At 39.1% G+C, this 22,496-nt stretch overlaps 1 protein-coding gene across 1 annotated transcript in view; it reads right to left on the bottom strand.

Moving 5' to 3' along the window:
* Positions 1 to 22,496, bottom strand: part of GNAQ (G protein subunit alpha q) — a 263,117-nt gene that overhangs the window by 152,324 nt on the left and 88,297 nt on the right. Inside the window, exon 2 of the mRNA XM_036330776.1 lies at positions 14,564 to 14,748. Coding sequence (XP_036186669.1) covers positions 14,564 to 14,748 — 185 coding nt within the window. The remainder of the gene's footprint in view (positions 1 to 14,563; positions 14,749 to 22,496) is intronic.

Genomic DNA, 22,496 nt, shown 5'->3' with positions numbered 1-22,496 from the left:
TGGGCAAGCCAGGTCAGACTTGCTGGCGGAAGACAGAGCCACCTCCTCTCCCCTGCTAGGTTGAACATTTGCTGGAGTGAGCCCATAGAAGATTAATGATATATCCAGCTTCTGCTGGGACAGAAAGTCTCTCTTTTACATTTTGGCATACTTTTGCTCTTAGTTTAGTAAACAGCTTACTGCAGTGACCACAAATAATCAATTTCCAGAGCACAAAAGGATCTGGATAATGAAGCTGGTGGAAGTTTACACTTGCTTATGCTTTAAGAACAAGGTTCATAAAATAATTAGTGCTTAGGTCAAATAATTAGCAAGTCTTTTCCGGTGACCCAAATAGCAGTTGGTGTGGTGTAGACTAACATTATTTTACATTTCTTTGACTCAGAATGCTGAAACACACCAACATGCTGGAAAATTATGCAAACCCGTTCTGCTTTCTTGCATCAATTGTTCAGAACAATGTGATAGGATCTCCAAGGAAGAAGCTAAATTCCTACAGGCTCAATAAAAAAGAAGAAGAAGAAAGAAAAAAGACACACAAAGATACACACAACGCAACTGAAAGAAAATGAAATGCAAACTTAATCAAATATACAGTAGTGAGATAATGTCAATAGGAAATTTTTTAGTTTGCCTGTAGTATTCTATTGTTCAACTAAAGAAAACAAATCTCCTTCCTAACATGATTTATCATAAAAATGCTGCACATATTTGTTTTCTCTATGTTCAAAAGTTAGGAATGGACCTTATTTCAAGTATGCATTCTCTACTACCAAAAATAAAATTTGATCAGATATTAAGGATGACGAATCCAAAAGTTCCTCATTCATGTAAAATAGAACAAATAATGAGTTATCAGATATATTTCTAACAGTACTATTAAGAATTTTATGATGATCTATATTGCTATTACAACAATACTTACATTGACAAGTAGAAAATCACTTCTATGGTTATTACTATTGTTATAATAATCCAATTCAAATCAGAGCTATGCTACCTTCCTCAAGGCAGTCCAAGACCTGTCTGCTCAAGTGTCTGTGGGATAGCTGAGCTTGGGTATCTGCCAGGTAATTAAGCTCCCCAGGTGATTTCAGGCCTTAACCAATGTCTGAGAACCACTGCCTCAAGCTCAGGGGAAATCTTTTCAGGCCTAGAGAATGAAAGGAGATGAACCATCAAAAGTCCTCTTTAGAATGGACAGTGTGACCATACTATTTCCTATCTGTCTGAAAACTGCGTGAGGTAACTGCACAGGGTCACTGGGTATAGACTTGCTTAATATTGCCAAAGATTGATGATGTAACTTGGGAGAGATTTCAAACTGAACGCTTCAGATGTGAATGTCATTCAACACCCCTTCTGCATTCAGAAAATTTCTATCCAAATGATTCTTGAAAGAGTCCTCACATATGAACTATTATACTTGTCCATCCTAAACAAGGGAGCACTATGATGAGCTACATCTGAGAATAAGCACAAAACACCAGCCAGGGATTAAACACATATCTGGCCTCAACCTTTCTGTCACCTACAGTGACATTTGTTCATCACAACTCACTTTTCTTTTCTTTTCTTTTCTTTTTTTAAAATATATTTTATTGGTTTTTTACAGAGAGGAAGGGAGAGGGATAGAGTGAGAAACACTCATCGATGAGAGAGAAACATCGATCAGTTGCCTCCTGCACACTCCCCACTGGGGATGTGCCTGCAACCAACGTACATGTCCTTGACTGGAATTGAACCTGGGACCCTTTAGTCCGCAAGCTGACGCTCTTTCCCCTGAGCCAAACCGGTTGGGGCACAACTCACTTTTCAAATGAAATAACCAATGCAAGTGATCCTACCTGACATATAATTACTATTGCCAAAAAATTGTAACAGACCCATCTAATGACCCAATTTTAAAATGACCCAATTTCTGGAATGAATCTAGAAGAATGTTTATGGCCAAACAATTATGAAAAGAACAACATCATTGCCTGGCTGGGATGGCTCAGTAGTTGAGCATTAACCCATGAACCAAGAGTCACCATTTCGCCCAGGTTGCAGACTTGATCCCCAGTAGGGGGCGTGCAGGATGCAAGAGGCAGCTGATCAATGTTTCTCTCTCATTGATGTCTCTCTCTCTCTACTCCTCTCTCTAAAATCAAAAAAAACATATTTTTCAAAAAGAACATAAATATTTTCTCTAAAAAAAAAATAAACTAAAGCATTACTTTCACCTATTAAAGTGAAGACTTAAAACATTAATAGAACAAGGATATGATAAAAACAAGCATACCAGCCCCTATACTATATGTGATATAGTATGATCTTTCAGGATGGCAATTTAGCAATCTTTATAAAAATCCTTAAAAGTATGTATACATTTTAACCCAGCAAGTCCATTTCTAGGAATTTATCCTATAAGGATGTTCATTACAGCACAAGTGAGAAAGCAAATTAGAAATAAAGTATTATTATATATCCAATAAAAAGTCAGTATTTATATACAGGTCCACACTCCCTTATCTATAATCTGACACTGCAAAAGTTCTAAGAACTGAAAGATTTTTATTTTATATTTCATTTAACTTCATTCATTGTCATCCATGACCAGCTGTAAGGCTAATTACAATAATTTGTTCCACTAATTGCAAATATTAATATATTTAGCTGCTGAAATGTCAACAGTGAACCTATATGTATATGTACATAGTTAAATCTTAGCGTGTTTATGTATCATAATGCTCACAGTGGCTTTCTCACATGGTAAAATTACAAGTGATTTTTACTTTCCTCCTTTGCTTTTATATGTTGCCTGAATTTTCTTTTTACAATGAACACATTTGTTTTTATATTTATTTGGGAAAAGAGAAAAAAAAACAATCAAATGTTTGTCCTTATGAAAACACCCAATCAAATAAATACTATACCTTAATTTCACATATTATAACTATGTGTGTGTTATAGTACTTAGCCAAGTAATTTTTCTAATGAATAAGTTTTTCCATCACTTTCTTGATTTGTGACTAAGTGTATCATAGAACTGTGCAATTACATCTTTACAGGCATCTAGATCAAGACCCGGTGGCAGACCAAGAGTGCAGAAGCAGCTCGGACATCTCCCCTGGCTCCCAAAAAAGACCAATCCAACAGTGCCAGATGCATCACTACACGCATCACCCAGAATAACAGGAAGGAGGACAAAGAAAGGGAAATTACAAAAAGGAAGAAAGAATATATATACCTTCATGTCAAAATCTTTGTCTTGACTGCAGATTAAACAAGCAAACAATTTTGTTGAGTAACCTTGCCCCTCCAAAACAACTGCAAGTCCCTATAAGCAAAGCACATGTTTTAAACTTCCTCTGGCCTGAAAAAAAATGAAAAAATGCTGAGGGTGTTGTTGGTTTCATTTAATTGGACATTAAACAATAACCATGTTTTCAATCAAAAATAAAAGGAAGAAATAAAAAAGTATACAGTTAGGAAGCAGAAGTCAAATGAAAAATTGTTTAAAATTAAACAATTTTAAGGATCACAATGGTAATAGTGTCACAAAGCTCCCTTTGGTTATATTTCAATTCATTTGTTCTACAATATTTACTGAACTCAACCGGGGATCAGGCACTGTACTGGATACAAGTACAGAGCAGTGAGCAGAGCAGTCTTCCTCTGGCCCTGGCAGAAGTTGGAGTAGCCACACAGAACTCCACATACTCTTTCTCATAAGGAAATTAAACTGTATGTGTCCTGGTGTCAAAGGTGTTTATGGAGTCAAGTACATGAATTGCCTTTTGGGAGTTATTAAGCCCAACTCTGGTTTTAAAATCCAGCCCCATAAACTTACAAGTTGAGTGAATTGGGAAGCACGTTTTAAACATTTTTCATCTGTGAAACTAGAGCACTACTCCCTACACCTCATACTTTTGAGCATATTAAACACCCGGCAATGCATCAGGCCCAGAAGCACTGGGTAAAGGTTATTTCTCTCCCCTTTCCTACTCCGCCCCTTTCCTTTTCCTCACTGGAGTGGCTGCCCTCTCTAAGCTGCAAACAGCCTGCTATCAAGACAAGATACACTGACTATCGGAATTCTCGAGGCTCCTTAGTCTCAGGAGTAACAAGGACCCATGAGCCCCTTCTACTTACTTCCCCACCATCACTTACATTCCAGACCAGCTATCTTAGGTCCTGTTAGAGGACAGGCCACTGCCTTTGGGAAACCACTGGTGTACCTGATACTGGGAACCCATTTCTCATTCTTGAGTCATAGCTTCTTCAATACCTTTAAACAACCAACAATTTCTCCTTCACACATTCTGCACTTTACCCAAAGGCCCATGCACTTCTCCTGACCCAGCACTTTCTTGGAAGAATTCACAACAACCATTTAGTAGATGCTTACTATATGGATGTTATCATCCTAAAAGTTTTAGATAGTCTCTCTATATTCTCTCATTAATGCCTATGTCAACTATATGGAGGGGGGTACCATATAGCCCTGTGAAGGTCAAAATTCCTAAAACTCTGACAGCACTGTTAACACCAAATTTTCCATTACAACCTGGAATACAGGATCAAGGTCAACTGAAGAATAACAGAATCCAAAGTATTTTCACACCCAACTTTAGTGAGGGTTTGATTGCAATGCACTTATATAACTAAATAGCTACACACTCTTGGTTAAGTCCCTTTGTCATGGCAGAGCCTACCAATAGACAGTAAAAAATGTCTTATAAAGGTCAAGAGAGGGAAGACTAGCCTAGTCGTCAAGAATGCACAAAAGTGATCACCTAACTAACTGAACTCCCACCACAGAACCATTCACTGACTGCTCACCACCTCCTAGACATGCCAATGTCTACTACTGTCACTACATCCTCCTTTTATCTCAAAGCTGTTAGAGTTTTTACCACAGAGGATGTGTGTACATCGAAAGAAGCATATAACCTACCAACCAATCTACTACTGTTGTTCATCTCAGCAGAGATACCAAATTTCTTGATACATGCCAGCAATGCCACTCCTCTAAGTCACTTCTCATTTTAAACAATATGAGACTGTAATAAGATGCATAACCACCTTACAAAGTAGTGGTGGTGATGACAGAAAGGCATCATCATAGCAAATTCACTTTAAGAAACATAAAATCAGGAAAATGTGTTCAAAGTATAAGTTTACAACGTATCAGCCAAAGTTAGTAATCATAGCTTTTAAGGAAATACTTTTTTATCCCTTGAAAGATAGGTGTCCTTATATAACAGGACACAAAAATGTCATAATTTTTTTAAGGACATTTGCTTGCTGATATTTATATTTGCATACACACACATATTCATAAAGATCATGATTATATTAATAATATCCTATTTAAAAGCCCCATTATGTAGCAAGTATAATTGATTTAGGGCAAAACAATGTAGTGGAGAATAAGAGTACAGTACATTAGAAACAATAAGATTTTAGGCTTTGATACACATGACTTAGATAAACAAAACTGTTGATTTGCCAAATATAAAGCAAGCCCTACCGTAAATGTCTACAAAAGCAGAAAGTAAGCCCGGGACTGAAATTACTTCCTCAATGGGGTGAGAATGAAAAGGAAAAGTGCTAGCATTTCTCATACCCTCACTAGATCGCTTCAGACTTCATTAGGCATTCACTTTCCTTGGCTCCAACAAATACATTCTGCCTCTTTAATTGAAAGTAGATGTACCGGTTTAAAATTAAGGGGAAAATCATGCATTACTTGGTTTAAAAGAAAAAAGAAAGTATTTATGTGAAGCTTTGCCAGGAGTTAACTAAGAACAGCCAAATGACCAGATTCACAACTTCCTACTAAAATGTGTTAAACTATGCCACATGTATTTTATATGCTGGCTGTCAGTCCTGGACATCCAAGGTCTGAGCAGCTGAAAGGGATTTAGAAGGAAATTGCTTAAGCAGCATTCTCTCGTGTGTTTAGACAAATCAGTAATGTTCCTTAGAGCACTTTTTAAAAAACAGCCAAATTGCTTTATGCTGACTAGCACATAAAAGATACTTTCGCTCATTTATTTAACAGAGTGGAACTATGTGCCAAATACTGTGCTAATTTAAATAATTAAAGCCCTATCTCTGTCCTCAAGTGTTAATTTTCTTCCTTTCATCCAACTGTAACCAATGTGAATTAGCTGAAGACACAGACACATGGGATGAATTACTTTCAGATGAGACGGGCTGCAAAGCGGACTAGAGAAATAAGCTAGGGAAACATTATCTGAAGACAGTCATTATATGTGTACAATGTGGTGAGGATGCTGGTCTTCCATCAGCTTCATCCCCACATATATAAGCAGTGTCCAACAGTCATTTCTAATGCACAAGACAACAATCACACACGAGTGTGTGTGCATATATATGGAAACATACGTCTATAGTTCTGCCTGTGCTTAATAACCCTACTGCACCTAAATGAGTTGCTACCCAATATCCTCATTGAAACATACATGAATAAAAAAATTTACATAATAGGAACAAAATACTGTTAACAAAAGGGCAAAACCAGCTTGCATTGCCTTGTTACCTGACTACAGCTCTCACAGTGAGCCTCACTAGATGATCTATTTCCACAGCAGCTGGAGACCACAAAACAAATTTACAAACCCAGGTGAGCCTGTTCAGTCCTTCTAATATCCTATGCATAACGATGAGATGAAATCAGAAGGAATTATGGTGCCAAATCAGCCAGATTTGGGTGGTGCAGAGCAACGTTAACCTAAAAAGGAGGTAGGGGAAGAGAACTTGGTAGAAGCCCATTGTACTTATAGTCCAGCTCCCACTCTTATTAGCGGAAATGCTGAAGTGAGAAGGAACATGACCCCACTGAATAATGACAAAACTACACAGAAGCTCCATCATCCTTTGTAAATAAAGTAACTGATAATAAAAACGTCATTGTTTATCTAGGAAAACTAGAAGTCCTTGTACAGAGGTAGGCAGCCAACATAGGCTGAATAAAGAAATACACAAAGGCCCTAAGGAAGGGAAGATGTTTGCATTTTGGAGAACAATTATATTATTTGGTAAAATACATGGACTTAATACTGATGATGTGTGTGCTCTCCAGCATATAAAAATTACCCCTCACCAGAAGAGAAAAGAATGCAGCCTTAGCCTGTTGCTGATGTCTTTCTTGGCTTCAGAGTCTCCTCTGACAAAACTGAACTCAAGATGCTCATTCTGCATCAATAATAGCATGCCTCAGGATTATAGATTAATTTTAGCCAAGAAAAAGGGATAAAAAAAAATCTCATATTCATTGTCTATTTTTACATGGCTGTCATGGATATAAAATGAATAAAGAACTGCAATAGAACCTAGATAGATGGAGGGGGAGAAGCAAATGTGGCTATGAAGTATTTAAAAGATATTAAAAGAGAAAGGACAGTATTCAACTGGACTTTGACAGTTGATATAGGTCCTAGTGTATCAGTGGGGATTCAGCTCCCAATAAAAGTCCTCAGAGAAAGTGGTAAACCAACCTCAGCAAAAAAGGTAGTGGACAGATCAAGTCAGTCATAAGAAGTCTCTAGATTCCTTTAGACCAGGGGTCCTCAAACTTTTTAAACAGGGGGCCAGTTCACTGTCCCTCAGACCGTTGGAGGGCCGGACTATAGTTTAAAAAAAAACTATGAACAAATTCCTATGCACACTGCACATATCTTATTTTGAAGTAAAAAAACAAAACGGGAACAAATACAATATTTGTATTTGCATGTGGCCCGCAGGCCGTAGTTTGAGGACCCCTGCTTTAGACTACTTATTAGGGGGGGGGAAAACTCTCAAAATTTACAGAATTGGGAGTAGAAAGTTTCCCTGTGAAAAAGTGCAGGCTGTCTTTGGTGGCCAGTAGCCAACAATGCAATTAAAATATCACTAACAATGCTCACAAAACTTGCATCTGATGTTTTTAATTGTCTATATTGAGGTGACATTGTTTAATAAAATTATATAGGTTTCAGGGGTACAATTCTATAACACATCATCTGTATATTGTACTGTAATTCTATAACACATCATCTGTATATTGTACACCACCCAAGTCAAGTCTTATTCTATCACCATGTACCCCCCATTACCCTCTCTTACCTCCCAACCCGCCCCTTTTCCTCTGGTATTCACCATCTTGTATCTGATTTTGAACTTTAAACACTGCTTTAAAAAAAAAAAAAAGGCTACAGAAACGTAAGTTGTATAATTACTATGGGATTTGGATACAAAGAAAGAAAAATCTCCATTGGGCTAGAGGCCATTATCAAAATAAATTTTTTTACTGCCTTTTTTTTTTTTTAAATGTGTAAGTGTTCTGGAATGGACAAAGTTTAAAAAAGGTAGGAGCTTTAAATTATAACAAAATACCTTTAACTGTTAGAGTTGTGGAATCAAAGAATCAGCATGCAAAAAACAGTGTGGGGAAAGATTCAGAGGCTGTCTAGTCCATCTTTTATTTCAACAAAATTCCCTTAAAGAATTTCACATGTTAAAAATACATTCTATTTTTTAACACAACCAGAAAAGGAGATTTCTCTACCTCCCTTGGTATCCCATTTCAATGACTGTCACTCAGAGGAAAGTTTTCCTTAAAAATCTCCTAAATCTGGTCATGCTATTTAAATTATTTTCTGTTTGTTTTATTTTTATTTTTTTAAAATATATTTTATTGATTTTTTACAGAGAGAAAGGGAGAGTGATAGAGAGTTAGAAACATCGATGAGCGAGAAACATTGATCAGCCGCCTCCTGCACACCCACCACTGGGGGGATGTGCCCACAGCCAAGGTACATGCCCTTGACCAGAATAAAAAGGAAGAGATGAACAATTTCATGCCCTTGACACCCCCCCCCCCCCCCCCCCCCCCCCAGTCCACAGGCCAACGCTCTATCCACTGAGCCAAACCGGTTAGGGCTGTTTGTTTTATTTTTAATAAAAATGGAAATTTAACAGTATTCATTTTCTCCAGAATTGTCTCCATGATGACAATTCATTTTACAATAACTTCCAAACTCCTTATTAATCATTTGTAAAACATGTTCATATACATTATATATTTAACACTTGAAACAACCCTATTATTATTATCATCTGTCCCATTTTACAGATGAGGAAGTTCAGGCTTAGAGAGTTAAGAAATTTAGGCTTAGGGAGGAGATGTGCCAATCCCAAGGTAACTTAGTTATGCAGTGCTTGGGCCCAAACTCAGCTCATTTCATATGTAACTGTTACTAAATCAGGAACCCATCAACCTCCTCCAGCTCCCCAAGCAGCTGTACTTTGGGACTTAGCAAATGCTGAGCAAAACTGAACAGGTTACTTCTACAGAGAATCCACATGCCAATTTATTTTCTAAATTGACAGTGTGATTTTGCAGCGGATAATTGTGGTTTGTGCCAGCATCATCCCCCTTCTTCTACTAACTGAACCGCATTTTCCTCAGAGGCTGTCAATCAAATTGCCCAGGCTTGCCCAGCCCAATCAGGCAAGTTTTCCTGGGAATTTGTATCTTGAGTGGAGTGAAAGAGGATTAAAAAGGGTCAGAGTTCATCCGTCTCACATATGAGTTCCTCAAACCTGCCCTGGTTTCCAAGAGCTAGTCCTTTGGTTTCTCTTCCTAGTCCCACAAGTTCTGCTTCAGTTAGCCAGTGCTGGCTTCTATTGCGTGTGAGCAGAGAACCTTAATTGGTACAACTCTTCAGAGGAATAGATTGAAACATATACTGATTAACTTCTGCTTTTAGTATGTGCTTAGTATGTGGGAAGTAGAGAAAATTCAGAAAGCTGTAACTGTGTTTAACAAGGTTCTTCCCCTGTGACAAGTCCTTTCTTAGAAGGGTTCACAGAGGACACAGGTACTGTAGCAACCTATCCTCCTGGCCTTTGGACCAAGAGAAAAAGGACACACGGTGTGGGGCCTGTGCCCTGCTGGTCGGGGAGTCGAAGGCAGCGGCAGCCTAGGTGCCACAGAAACCGTGGACATGAGTCCAAACGTGGAAACTAGAACAGAAGAGGTGACGCTGCCCACCCAACATGAGCAGGACTCCTTGAAGAAGCACTGCATCAGATGCTTTTCTCTTTCTGGCACTGGCAAAGGGAGCTGCAGCCTGTTGATGCTTTGAAATTGGCATAAGAATGCCTTCATTTCACAGTTCACAGAAAGCATGAGGCGACGATAAAGGGACTCCAGGATCTGTATCTGAAGTAACCCACTCCATGAACAAAAACTCCTACCACATTTGCAGCATGTTGTGGAGGAGAGACAAATTAGAAAAACAGTTAATCTGCGATCTGACTGGGAAAAAAAGGCACACGCATGTGCAAAGGATCAGGCAATGCAGGAAGCATGCCAACCGCCAGGTACAGACAGTAAGGACATAAAAATCCAGGGGCAGAACCTAATGAGCTGCTCCTTCCCCATGTAGACCTTCCAGACAGTTCTCAGCCAGGTAAGCTCAGAAATTGTTCATCTCTTCCTTCTTATTAAGAGTTGATTTCAGCAGCAAAGAATAATAAAAAAAAGTACATCTATATAAGAAAATAAAAATGTAATAGGAATGATGCAGTAATATCACAGTCCAATGCCTTCCGCCTAGCAGAGCCTTAAATGTAACTTTTGATTTGACTAAGCAACAAATACTTAATCCCTTTCAACATCAGCTATCAACAGTTGTGTTTAGGGAAACAGCAAAGTGCCATTATGGAAGAAACAAACCCTAGCTCACAGTGAAGTCCCTCACATGGGCTGAGTCCAAGCAGCTCACCTATAAACATTTGTTTGGCAAAGAAAGTCCAAGGACAGGATAGAGGGGTGGGATTACTTAGTGCTATGGAGGGCGGGGGGGAGGGAGTAGCTACTGCCTAGTACCCCCCATCCCTCCCACTCCCCGCTACCCTCACCTAACCAGAGGGACACTTCATTCAATCTAGTAACACACAGGAGCAAAATAAATTCCAATATTCTGGTGTGCATTCCATAACCAGAACCATTTCCACAGCAAAAAAAAAAAAAAACTTGAGTAGTTTTCCAGTTTAAGAATAGGCCATATCATTTGTAAGTTATGCTTTGCCTTATAAAATATGTGAACTCAGGAGCAAGTATAAAGTTAGGCTGGCCAATTCTGGAAAGTCTTTATTTTTATTTCTGCTACTAACACAGATTATGGCCAATGTGGCAGGTGGTGCAAAGAAGCTTTTTAAAAAATGAAATGGTTATTTATTTTATAGCTTTAATGTCACAAAATAATATAAATCACAAGGCACTGCTTCCCATTAATTGCTAATTAAACGCACATTAAATCCTTTAAACTATTTATAAGATATAAAACATATCATATTGTAACCAAAAACTTCTGTAGAAAATTCAGACGAAAACATAAAGTGTTATTCTTAAATAAGTATCATGAACACGAGAAACTAAAACTCAGGTTTCTTAGTCTGGATTCAAAACCTTTCACAAGCATACCCTATACCATACTTTGGTTCTTATTTTCCAGTTCTCCTCTAGAAGAATTCTGCACATTCACTTCAGCCATCCTCTTCTCCTGTGGGCCCTTCCCTCAGCAATTCCCTTGCCTCTTCCTGAATTGTGAATTTCTGCCTATTTCTGACAGCACATTGCATCTCTTCTCTTACGCAGATCAACAATTTTGACAGCTATTTGTTTATATGAATAATCATCTCAGCCACACTGGAAGCAGAAAAGATTTCCAGTTGTGGAAGCTTACAAATGATTTAGCTATTCATAAAACAAGGAATGCTTTGAGCCTCTACTGTGTATAAGACACAATGCCAGGGACAATGAAGAATACCAAGATGAAACTGGCATACATTTATTTTCAAGGAGCTTAGTTGAGTCTAGTCAGGAAATCAGATCAATACCAAATTGTCATAAATAATACAAGCTAGACAATTATAAATACTCCACTAGAGGCTCTGCTAAAGGAGGGTGGGATTACTTAGTGCTATGGGAGTGGGGAGTAGAGAACTCTAGGAGGAAGCTGCAGCTGGGTGGGACAGGAAGGAGAGAACATAATTCCTGAACAAGTATTAACAAAGTCAAGGAGTGGGCAGAGCTCAGGAAATTAATGGATGAAGCAAGGAGAGTGTGATGCGTTAGAATACAGATGCTGTAGTGAAGATGGAACAAACGTGAAAATAACTTACATTATGACTTAAAAGGGATTAAACATATTAAAGAATGTTTAATTCAGAAGTCAGCACACACTAATGTCACTTTTTTAGAAAGTGTGTTAAGTAACCAAGAGACATGGTTAGATTTCACAGGATAATTATGATATTTGAGAAAAATCATATTAACATAATTTTTAGGGTATTGATTATAACTGAATGATATTCAACACAGTAAAGGCTACTTAACTAGAATTGACACAAAGAGCTCAAATAACACACACTGTTAAGTATTCTTCAATATGTTACATGAAGAAGGCATAAATTCTATTCCACTTTCTACTTCTACGTGACCGTACAATAAATGATCTTTATATGAAAATCTAACATCAAGGCAAGGTCCTAAAGGATTCTCTGGAGCAGGGGTCCTCAAACTACGGCCCACGGGCCACATGCGGCCCGCCAAAAACATTTATCCGGCCGGCCGGGTGTTTTTGCTGCCGCAGTGTGCATAGGAATTTGTTCATAGTTTTTTTTTAAGCTATAGTCCGGCCCTCCAACGGTCAGAGGGACAGTGAACTGGCCCCCTGTTTAAAAAGTTTGAGGACCCCTGCTCTGGAGCATCCAAGAAAGAAGCTGTGTTTTTTTTTTGGTATAATTTATGGAGACTATGATAAGGTGTAAATTGGTAACATGTATCTGTTGCCACACATCAATCACACCACACATGTGATAACTCAGCCCACATTCATCATACTATCCACCAACTATAGTTTGGAAAAGTCACTGGCATTAAGAAAATTTCCTTCAACAGAACTGTCTCACAACTGCAACAAAACTAGAATATTGCCTGCTTCAGAAATGCATTACATGAGATTTCGTTAGTGGTGGTGGTAGGGAGAGGGGAACCTTGATCGGTTTAAATTGATACTTAGATATGCAGGCAGTCTCATCTGGTTCAGGTGCCCCAGTCCCAGGCCCACAAAGCTGCCCAGATCCTTTCACTATTGAGAATAGCAGCAGGAAGGATCATTTGTGAGGGTCTCTCTGTTATTTGTGGAGAGACTTTCTTATTGCCATAAAAAAAAAAAAAAGTGTGAGGATATCATTAGACAAGAAACAGTCCGTTAATTTCAAGGAACCACCCAAGAAACAGAAATGTCTGATTTCAAGATGATCTATATAGTTAGAAACTTCAAGATGGTAACAGAAGTGAAGGTATACAAAATTGCTTTATTTAGCCGATAATTCATTTTTATGAGTTAAATCTAGTTATGAGTCACACTGGGCATGCCAACTCCTTGCTATTACCTATTGGTCCTGATATATGGAAATATCCTCAAGAGTAGATTATAAAGAATACTGAGAGAATGGAAGTTCTGATTGAAGACACTAAAATAACTGTTGGTGCAAATGTAGTGTTTTGTCAAAAGAGGTGAGATTTTACCAGCTTATTATAAGATAAAAGCCCTAAGGAATAAAACTGTGTACGTCATTGGAAGCACTGAATGGAAGAAAACAGACTGTAAAGCATTTCTACAAATTCCAAGTAGACTTCCCTTCCCTTGGCCTGGGGGCCTCTGCACAGATGTCCTCCCTGGTGTAACCGCAGGCAGCTGAGAGCTTTTCGAGGGGCAACGGCAGTGTCACTCACACCTGGAGCCACCAGCAGACGCACCCACCTTGTTTGGAATCATGTATCTATAATATCTGGAGGGTGAGCAAGGACAGCATTTGTTTTCACCCAAATATAAACTTGGTTTTCTATTTTAATTAAGAGCTAATGCTGAATATTGGAAAAGCTTGTTTGTTTTCTAAAAAGCTGCAAATTTCTATTTCTTCTTCCTAACCCTTTGTCAAATGATTTTAGAAGTTTCCATGACTTTAACACTATTGCAGAGGAACATGTTTGAAAGGTTATTGGAAGTGATAGATGGACCTATTTTGAAATAAAATTAAGCCTGTGGTATTACTGAAAGGAAGTCACAAAGTCCAAAATTAAACCAGACAAAATGGTCATAAGCTATTTTCATTCTTTTTTCAAGGAAGCACAAAGAGTGGGAGGTTGAAGCAAGACGCCTCTTCTCTGAATTCTCTCACTTTGGTCAGTTTGTCTTGAACTTCCAAACTGTCTTCTCAATGGGATGTGTGCCCCTACATTTTAAACCTCCACATATTTATCGTCAAACATCCAAATAAGCCTTTCATTGATATTGCTAAGAACACAACTCTAATTTTTTATAGGTGTGACTTTAAAGATTTTAGGAAAAAATATTTTAAAACAACTATTGAACTACTAAAAGACCCAACTAGATGAGACAAAAAAAAAAAAAAAAATGTACACTTCAAAAGCCCATCAGGCATCCCAGAAGCGAATGGCTTGGCCAGTGGTTCCCATGGGCAGCACGCCTACCTTATTGTGCTCGTACTTGTAGGGGATCTTGAGCGTGTCCATGGCTCTGATCATAGCCTGCATGGCCGTGAAGATGTTCTGATACACCAGCTTGGTGAAGCCCCTTTTGTCTTCATCAGAGTATCCCGACCCGTGGATGATTCTCATCTGCTTGATGAACGTACTCTTGCCACTCTCTCCAGTCCCTGAAAGATAGACAACAGAAGCTCATCAGACCATGATACCTCCCCACAGTCTCCCAGACACTAAACCAGAAATGCCTGCTGGGACTTGACATTCCCCAACCGCCTGCTCAGAGGAACATCACAGGAGAGCAGAGCGGCATCACGGGGTGGACATGCCACCCATGGTGAACACTTAGCCAAATCTGAGAATGAGAGTTCATTTCAGAGGCAGAGGAGCTTAGAAAACAACAACTGTCACCCCATTGGAGGCCACTCAGCATGAATTTTGATAGTGATTTATAACCACGTATCTTCTAAGAAACACAATGAAAACAGCATCTTCGGAACAGAATAAACACTTGATAAAGCTCTTCCCTAGGGAATAGCTGAACAGCTTCCAGGAGGCTGTTTGCTTGGGCCAGGATTTGGTCTTGGAAATGACAATGCTCTTACACAAAAGCTGCTCAGAGGGTGACAAGAGAAAAATGCCTAACCTTTTCTAGACACTTTCTCTTACTTGAAAACAGGGTATATAGAGAGCACAGTAAACAGATAGGAATGAAGATTTTTCTGGGCACCAAATATACTGATTTCGGGGGGCAGGGGCACTGAGTATAATTCCAACCATGAATATTGGGGGGAGGGGAGTATCTAACAAGTAGCATCTCTAATGGAAATAAAGCTGTGAAATTGTTTCTCATGATCAATCAACATGTTATAGAAGGAAAACGGTACCTTTACTTTCCCAAGCAATACAAAGGATGTAGGGGAGAAAAACTAGATTGCTTCTTTGTGTATTATCCCCATCGCAGAGGCTTGCTCTGAGAGCCCAACTAAAGACATAACCATGAAATCAGAATCTCTGCCGTTTTTTTCCCCACAACAATAATAAGAAATCTTCATGTGTGAAGCTAATGGTATGAGAAGAAAAGGAAAGAGAATCAGACAACAAGGCCTCCCTCCTGGCTATCCAAGAAGTTGTTGTATATTCATCCTCCAAAAACAAAATAATAAAAACAAGAGAGCAGATGAAGCACAAACTACCTTGGCTAGTGTTTCACTTACGTCATGCAAGAGCAGTCTACACATGGCAACTCTCTGGACCTAGTCACTAAGCCCCTGGGCAGCACACTAACGCAGTGTCCTGCATGCAGTCTCCTAAGAATGTGGGATCAGTCAATGAATGGGAAGGAATTAAGAGGTTACGAAAAAAGAATCCAAAAATCAACTCCAAAGTAAGATAATTTCCTCTTGCCCCAGACACACCCAGAGTCCCTCTCTTCATTTTCCTCTTCTTGCTTGGTGCCCCAGGAGGCAGACCAAGAAGGATTTCATAACAGCTCTCTTGTCCTCAGTCTTCCACTTGGATTTAGTCCATGGGAGACACCAGGAGGAGACCAGGGAACAGGAGAATGAGAATGGGGCATTTATTCCCCCAGCTCCCTCCCTGTAAGAGCACCACAGGTATGCTGTGTCCCCTCCAAAAGGCTCCAGCCCCAGCTGGGTGGCCCTCTCCATGTTCCTGTACCTATACCCTCCCCTTGCCCAGCTATTGTGGGGCCCTGGTTACTGCACTAACCCTCACTGCTTATCTACCTGGCCCACACCTTTATAAAGAGTCCCTGTACAAAACTCTCTTTAGTCCCCCAGCTGGAGCAGCCATATGTCTTCTGCTGGGACCTGAGTGGTACATACCAAAAAGAAAGACGAAGCAGCTTAATAAGAAGGAGCGGGATGGCAAGGAAACGGAGGGTACCCTCTTCTTCCTCTGCCCTTTCTCAATAAATCTTATTTAGAAAGCACTTGCTTCTAGTTACACTCTTAACATTCTTCTGTTTGTTTGTTTGTGTTGGGGGGGGGGGTGTATTTTGTTCATTTTTTTATTTATTTCAGAGAGAAGAAGGTAGAGGGAGAGATAGAAACATCAATGATGAGAGAAAATCATCAATCAGCTGCCTCCTGCACCCACTCTACTGGGGATATAGCCTGCAACCATAGCATGTGCCCCACTAGGAATTGAACCGTGACCTCCTGGTTCATGGGTTGATGCTCAGCCACTGAGCCACACCAGCTGGGCACTTAACACTCTTCTGAAGGGCAATCACAATGGAGAAATGATAGACCCCAAATAAGAATCCAGACTCCTGACTCTCCCCCAAAGTACTGATAAATCCAGTACCTGTCCCCCAGAACATGCATGTGTACCCTCCTTCTTTTCACCCCTCTGTCTATGTCCAATCTCCAATGTAGACAGGGGCAACAGTGGTCTCCTCCTCCTGAATATCCCCTCCCTTGTAAAGGAAACTGAAAGCAATTTGTGTTCAATCCTTTATGTTTTGCCAAGCACTCTAAAATACACAGTCATTTTATCCTCTCAGGCACCTGTAAGGTAGATGTCTTTATTATCCTTATCCCATGCAAAGGAAAAGACCTTGTAGAGGTAAGGCATCATGGCTGAGATCACATGGCTAGTAGCGGCCAGCATGAGGGCTCAAACCCAGCCTTCAGTTGCCTAGTTTGGGTTTGTCACTACAGTTGACCCTTGAACAACATGGGTTTGAACTCCACTTATAAGGGAGCAGTTCAAACCCCCAGTGTTCAAAAGTCAGCTGCAGGGTTGGGAGTCTGCTTGTGTGGAGGGGAAGCTGTAGTTCTGCGTGGAAGGTCAGCGCCCCTAAACACCCAAGTTATTCAAGGGCCAACTGTTCACAGCTGCCACAAATTCAGGATAATTAACTTCTACTGCTTCTTTGACTGTACCTCACCTTTATCCATGTAAACTAATTTTGAATTTCTGAATACTACTTTATTAATGGGGACCCATTTTGAATCTTGGTGCCATATTTCAATTGACTGGCCATCCCTCCCAGGTAAATTTCACTCATGAACTTAATGTTCACACTTTGATTTAATTATGTAGACGCAGCAAATTCAAAGTGAAGCCGAAGCTTCACTTAGAAGAAAATCTGTGTTACCCAAATGTTGTAGGCAGAATGATAAAAGTAGTCAACTAAAATAGTTGGATTTAATCCAAAAGACAGTATATGAACTAAACTATCAACCAAGCAAAAAACTCAGCTTCATTGTTCTGCAAAGAGTTTTGGCATGGAAACAAATGACTTGTTCCTAGCAAATGTATAACCCAAAGAGTGTGTACTTCTCCTATTTTTATAGACTCATACAATATTCTCAGGGGTCTGAAATGGGCATTTTAACAATCTACTCAGGATTAGTATGAAGAAAATGTTTGGTACAATAAAAAGCCCCAGCTATTCCCAAATTATATAAAATTATGTTATTTTCTAAGGCCACATGAAAGTATAATGAGAGACTTCACAATTACTTAACTCCAAATGAGAGAAAGCCAACTTTCCCACCAGTAGACTGCTTCATGAATGCAGTGGCGGCTAATCTCTTTTCACAGCACAAGGCACAAATAACTCTTGACCTATCTAAAGAAATAAAAATTTTTCTATTTTCAAAGACACTTATAAAATAAAATCTAGCAAGGAGCCTGACATAAAATGTGTGTATATGTGTGGGGATGTGTCTCATTTTTGCTAATTTGACTAAATCTCCCATCAAATTAGTAACTTTAACAAGCATATCAACACAGACAAGGGTGTGAGTCCCACAAAACTCCTGCTTCTCTCCTTCAGTGGTCTCTATATATGTGGCTGAAGATTTTTCCCCAGAAAAGTCACTTGTAGCTTTAGGCAAGTACTCTGCCTTCTCTTATCCCAGCTCCTCAAAACACCCAGAAATGAGACTATTTAAGACTCAAGCTATTTAAAAAGCCACTTCATCCAGCATGTGTAATTGGCTTTGAGGGATACTTTCTTCCCTTCCCTATCCATTGGATCAAGATAAAGCACAGAGAGCAATCCACAGTTCACTTCACATGCTCTTCCATCAGAACAAACATCAAATGTGAATTTAATATCCTACTATGGAGTGCATCCCTTTGTAAGCTGTTAGAATACAGCCTACTAGTCATACACACTCTCACACACAATCTGATGCTTCCATTTTAGGCTTTTCAACACAAGAGGATTTCCACATACAGCCTGGGCCACAAATCCATACTTACTCCATGTATCTCGCTCATACTAAGCATCTCAACTTTTCACTGACTATTCTGCCCATTTGCACAATGTAATCTGTAAATAATTCTGTCCAATTAATCGGTAAAGGCAGGTCAGTTTTCCTTATTCCACACCCTATCTGAATGACAGCTTTAAATTCGGTAATACATTAACTTCTTAATGACAACGAATTATTATTTATTGTTGAAAGCTATCATGGACTCATTGGTCCCTTCTCTCCTACTTCAGTTGGCTTCTTGGACCACAAAAGATCTGTGAAACACAATCCATGTAGAATTGGTCAATGCCCCAAGCATGTCAGTTACTAGCGTCATTGCTCTGAAGAATGCTGGTGTCCCTACTTTCCAATAGGGTCCTGGAAAATAGTTACTGAACATTGCACTGTCAGGACCTTCAAGGGTCCTCATGGTCCATTTCTTTATCCTGAAAGAAAGGCAGAAAGTACACCTCACCACCGCCCCTTCTTCTAGGCTCCCACGAAAAAGAAGAAATTCCAAAATGGAGTTATAAACACTGTGGTATTTAAAGTTGTACAATGAATATATTTGTTTTATCCTGCCAGTGCCTCTGATGACTGTATTTGGCGATACTATCAAACCATCAGAAGTCTACATCTGTAGCCTTTAATTAATGAAGGCTCGGGCCAAATGACCCTGCCCTGCCCTCTGGATTGGCCAGCACCCAGAGACAGAACAGCGAAGAACAAACCCAAGTTTCATAGAGCTCAATTATAACTCAAATACTGTACTTTTAAGGTCCACTAGTTTAGGCCAATAGTTTAAAATATGGAATCTCAGCGCCACCAAAGCTGAACTTGGGCTACTTCCACATAAACTTGGGTATGGAAGAACCACATTTTTCAATGAGAACTTTTCAACCCACAAGCACACCATCAACCCACACCTGAAAAAAATTAACAGTACTGAGATAAAAATGATTTAGTAACACTGAGCCAAAATACAATCCATGTGTTGTCCATGTTCCAGGCTATATACTCTGAAATACATGTATTCTACCTTCTGTGTATTTTCTTCCACTTAAAATTGGAACCCTGAACCTCAAACTGAGTGGCTCTAATACCAAAGCCACCATAACTTCCTCTCCTTTAAAGTCTGTCCTTTGAGGGCCAGGATGGGGAATACTTACCCCTTTATCCCCAGCATGCTTCTGGCAGAAAGTAGTAGTTTTTTAAAAAAGCATAGAAATTAACTGAATTTAGTCTCACCAACTGTGAGCGGAAACTGAATAGATGGGTAGGTTAGTTATAGTAACCAGGACTATTAATAACAACTTACCCAGTTAAGTTGTTTTCAAGGGAATGAGAAGCAAGATGCGTTGAAAATGCACTTTGTTAAAAATATCTGGAAAATTATCTAGTCCTGGATGTCTCCAAGGGGTAAAATCCTCCTGGGAAAGTACCTGATAATGCTTCCAAGGCGACTCAAAGGTGGAAGAGCATTTTCTTGGAAAATCCATTGTATCATGGAATATCCATGGCAAATATCTGTGTGTTAAAAACCAGCATCCACTGGTTCTACAATCTTCTGAATTTACTAAAAGCCATTAAAATGTACACTTTAAAATGGTGAATTTTATGGTATAATAATTATATCTCAATTTTTAAAAATTAAAAACTAACATCAGTATAGTTTGGAGAAGAATAGGAAGTTTACATAAATTTTCATGCTACAACTTTTCAAGGGGCTGACTTTGAGCCAACCTGCCCAACCTCCCCCCATCCTTTTCTTCTCCAGTGAATGTTCACTCGCTTCTGCCTCTGGGTGTGTTTCAGAGAAGAAATCTAAGAAGTCCTGAACTCACTTACTTTACAAGGAGGGGGAAGTGACTTGTTCCAGGATTCTGCTGGTTGAAAACTAATTAGGAAGAGGATGGACTAGACCAGGGGTGGGCAAACTTTTTGACTCGAGGGCCACAATGGGTTCTTAAACTGGACCGGAGGGCCAGAACAAAAGCATGGATGGAGTGTTTGTGTGAACTAATATAAATTCAAAGTAAACATCATTACATAAAAGGGTACGGTCTTTTTTTTTTTTAGTTTTATTCATTTCAAACGGGCCGTAGTTTGCCCACGGCTAGACTAGACTCTACCAAGGTCTCCTGTCTGTGCAGAACTTCTAATCTTCGGTCCTCACAACTTTCTTTTTATAAAACACTTCTCCAACTCATAAAAGTTATAATTATTTATTATAGAAAATTCAGAAAACCAGAATTTATAAAATTGCTAAAATTTAAATATTTTAATATATTTCTTTCCTGTCTCCTTTTCTAGGTAAATGTACTTTTTCTGTTCTTGTTCTAAAACTGAAATAATGCTATGTTGTTATTTTTCACTCAACATATTGTGACAATTATCCCAAGATACTAATTATTCTTCAGAAATGGTTAATAATGATCGTCTGAAAGGCAATCCTAAAGGTGTCTCAAAAAATTGTGATAAACATCCCTAAAGAAAAATCTTGACCTGAATTTCTACTTTCTTATAAGAACATCATAGAAATGCAATTAAGTGAACAAGTTATAAAAGCTCTGACCCGTCATAGAGTATGTGCCACTGACACACACATCAAGATTCTTCTTAACCCCTCCCTTTTTTTAAAACCAACACTAGACTTTTTTAATACCTATAATTTGGGAGACAAAAATAAATCTTTGTTTTAATTTACATCTTTATTTATGAAACATGTTTCCTACTTAGTCACTTGTATTTCTTCTATGAACTTGCCTTTCTTTTTTTTTGGGGGGGGGGGGAGGACTCAGTGTCTTTCTTATTGATCTCTTAGAACAATTAAGTTTTTTTAAAAAAATTAATCCTTGGTTACAAATACCTCCCCAAGCCCTACCCGGTTTGGCTCAGTGGACAGAGGGTCAGCCAGTGGACTGAAGGGTCCTGGGTTCAATTCCTATCAAGTGCACATGCCGGGATTGCGGGCTCGATCCCCGGTAGGGGGCATGCAGGAGGCAGCCAGTCAATGATTCTCTCTCATAATTAATGTTTCTATCTCTCTCCCTCTCCCTTCCTCTCTCAAATCAATAAAAATATTTCTTTTAAAATATCTCCCCAACTTGTCATTTTCTTTTCATCTATTGACAAAATTTGGTACATAAATTTAAAATTTGTATTAATTCATCTGTGCTTTCCTTTGTGATTTAATTGGTTTATGTTTCTAAAAAAGGCCCACAGATATATTTTATTTTACCTTTTATGAATATATGTTTTACACTGAACTAATCTTCTATATTTTTATGTATGGTGTGCAGTAATATTTTTAATCCCCCAAAACTTTTTCCCCCCAAAATCATTCTACACTTTAAAGCTATGGAGTGTTTGATCCAAACACGTGGTTTTTCATATCCCCTACTGGGCTCCCAAATGGTGATCAATAAAATATATGGAACCAACTCTCCAAAAGCAGCTCACCGATATTCCTTCTGTTGCCTCTTCCTCAACGTCCCTACCAGGCTAGCAGATCAAACTTTCCTTTACTCATTGCACATTTAAAGCCCTCTGCAAAACAGTAGAGAAAATAAGCCAGAATATTAAAGACTAGAGGCCCGATGCACAAAATTCGTGCAGGAGTAGCCTTCCTTCTCCCGGCAGCTGGCACTGGCTTCCCTCTGGCATCCGGGACCCGGGCTTCCCTC

This window comes from Myotis myotis, unplaced genomic scaffold, assembly GCF_014108235.1.
Source record: "Myotis myotis isolate mMyoMyo1 unplaced genomic scaffold, mMyoMyo1.p scaffold_m19_p_12, whole genome shotgun sequence".
In the NCBI taxonomy this organism is placed as follows: Eukaryota; Metazoa; Chordata; class Mammalia; order Chiroptera; family Vespertilionidae; genus Myotis; species Myotis myotis.
The sequence above is the reverse complement of the archived record's forward strand: the minus strand, read 5'-3'. Positions and strand labels throughout refer to the sequence as shown.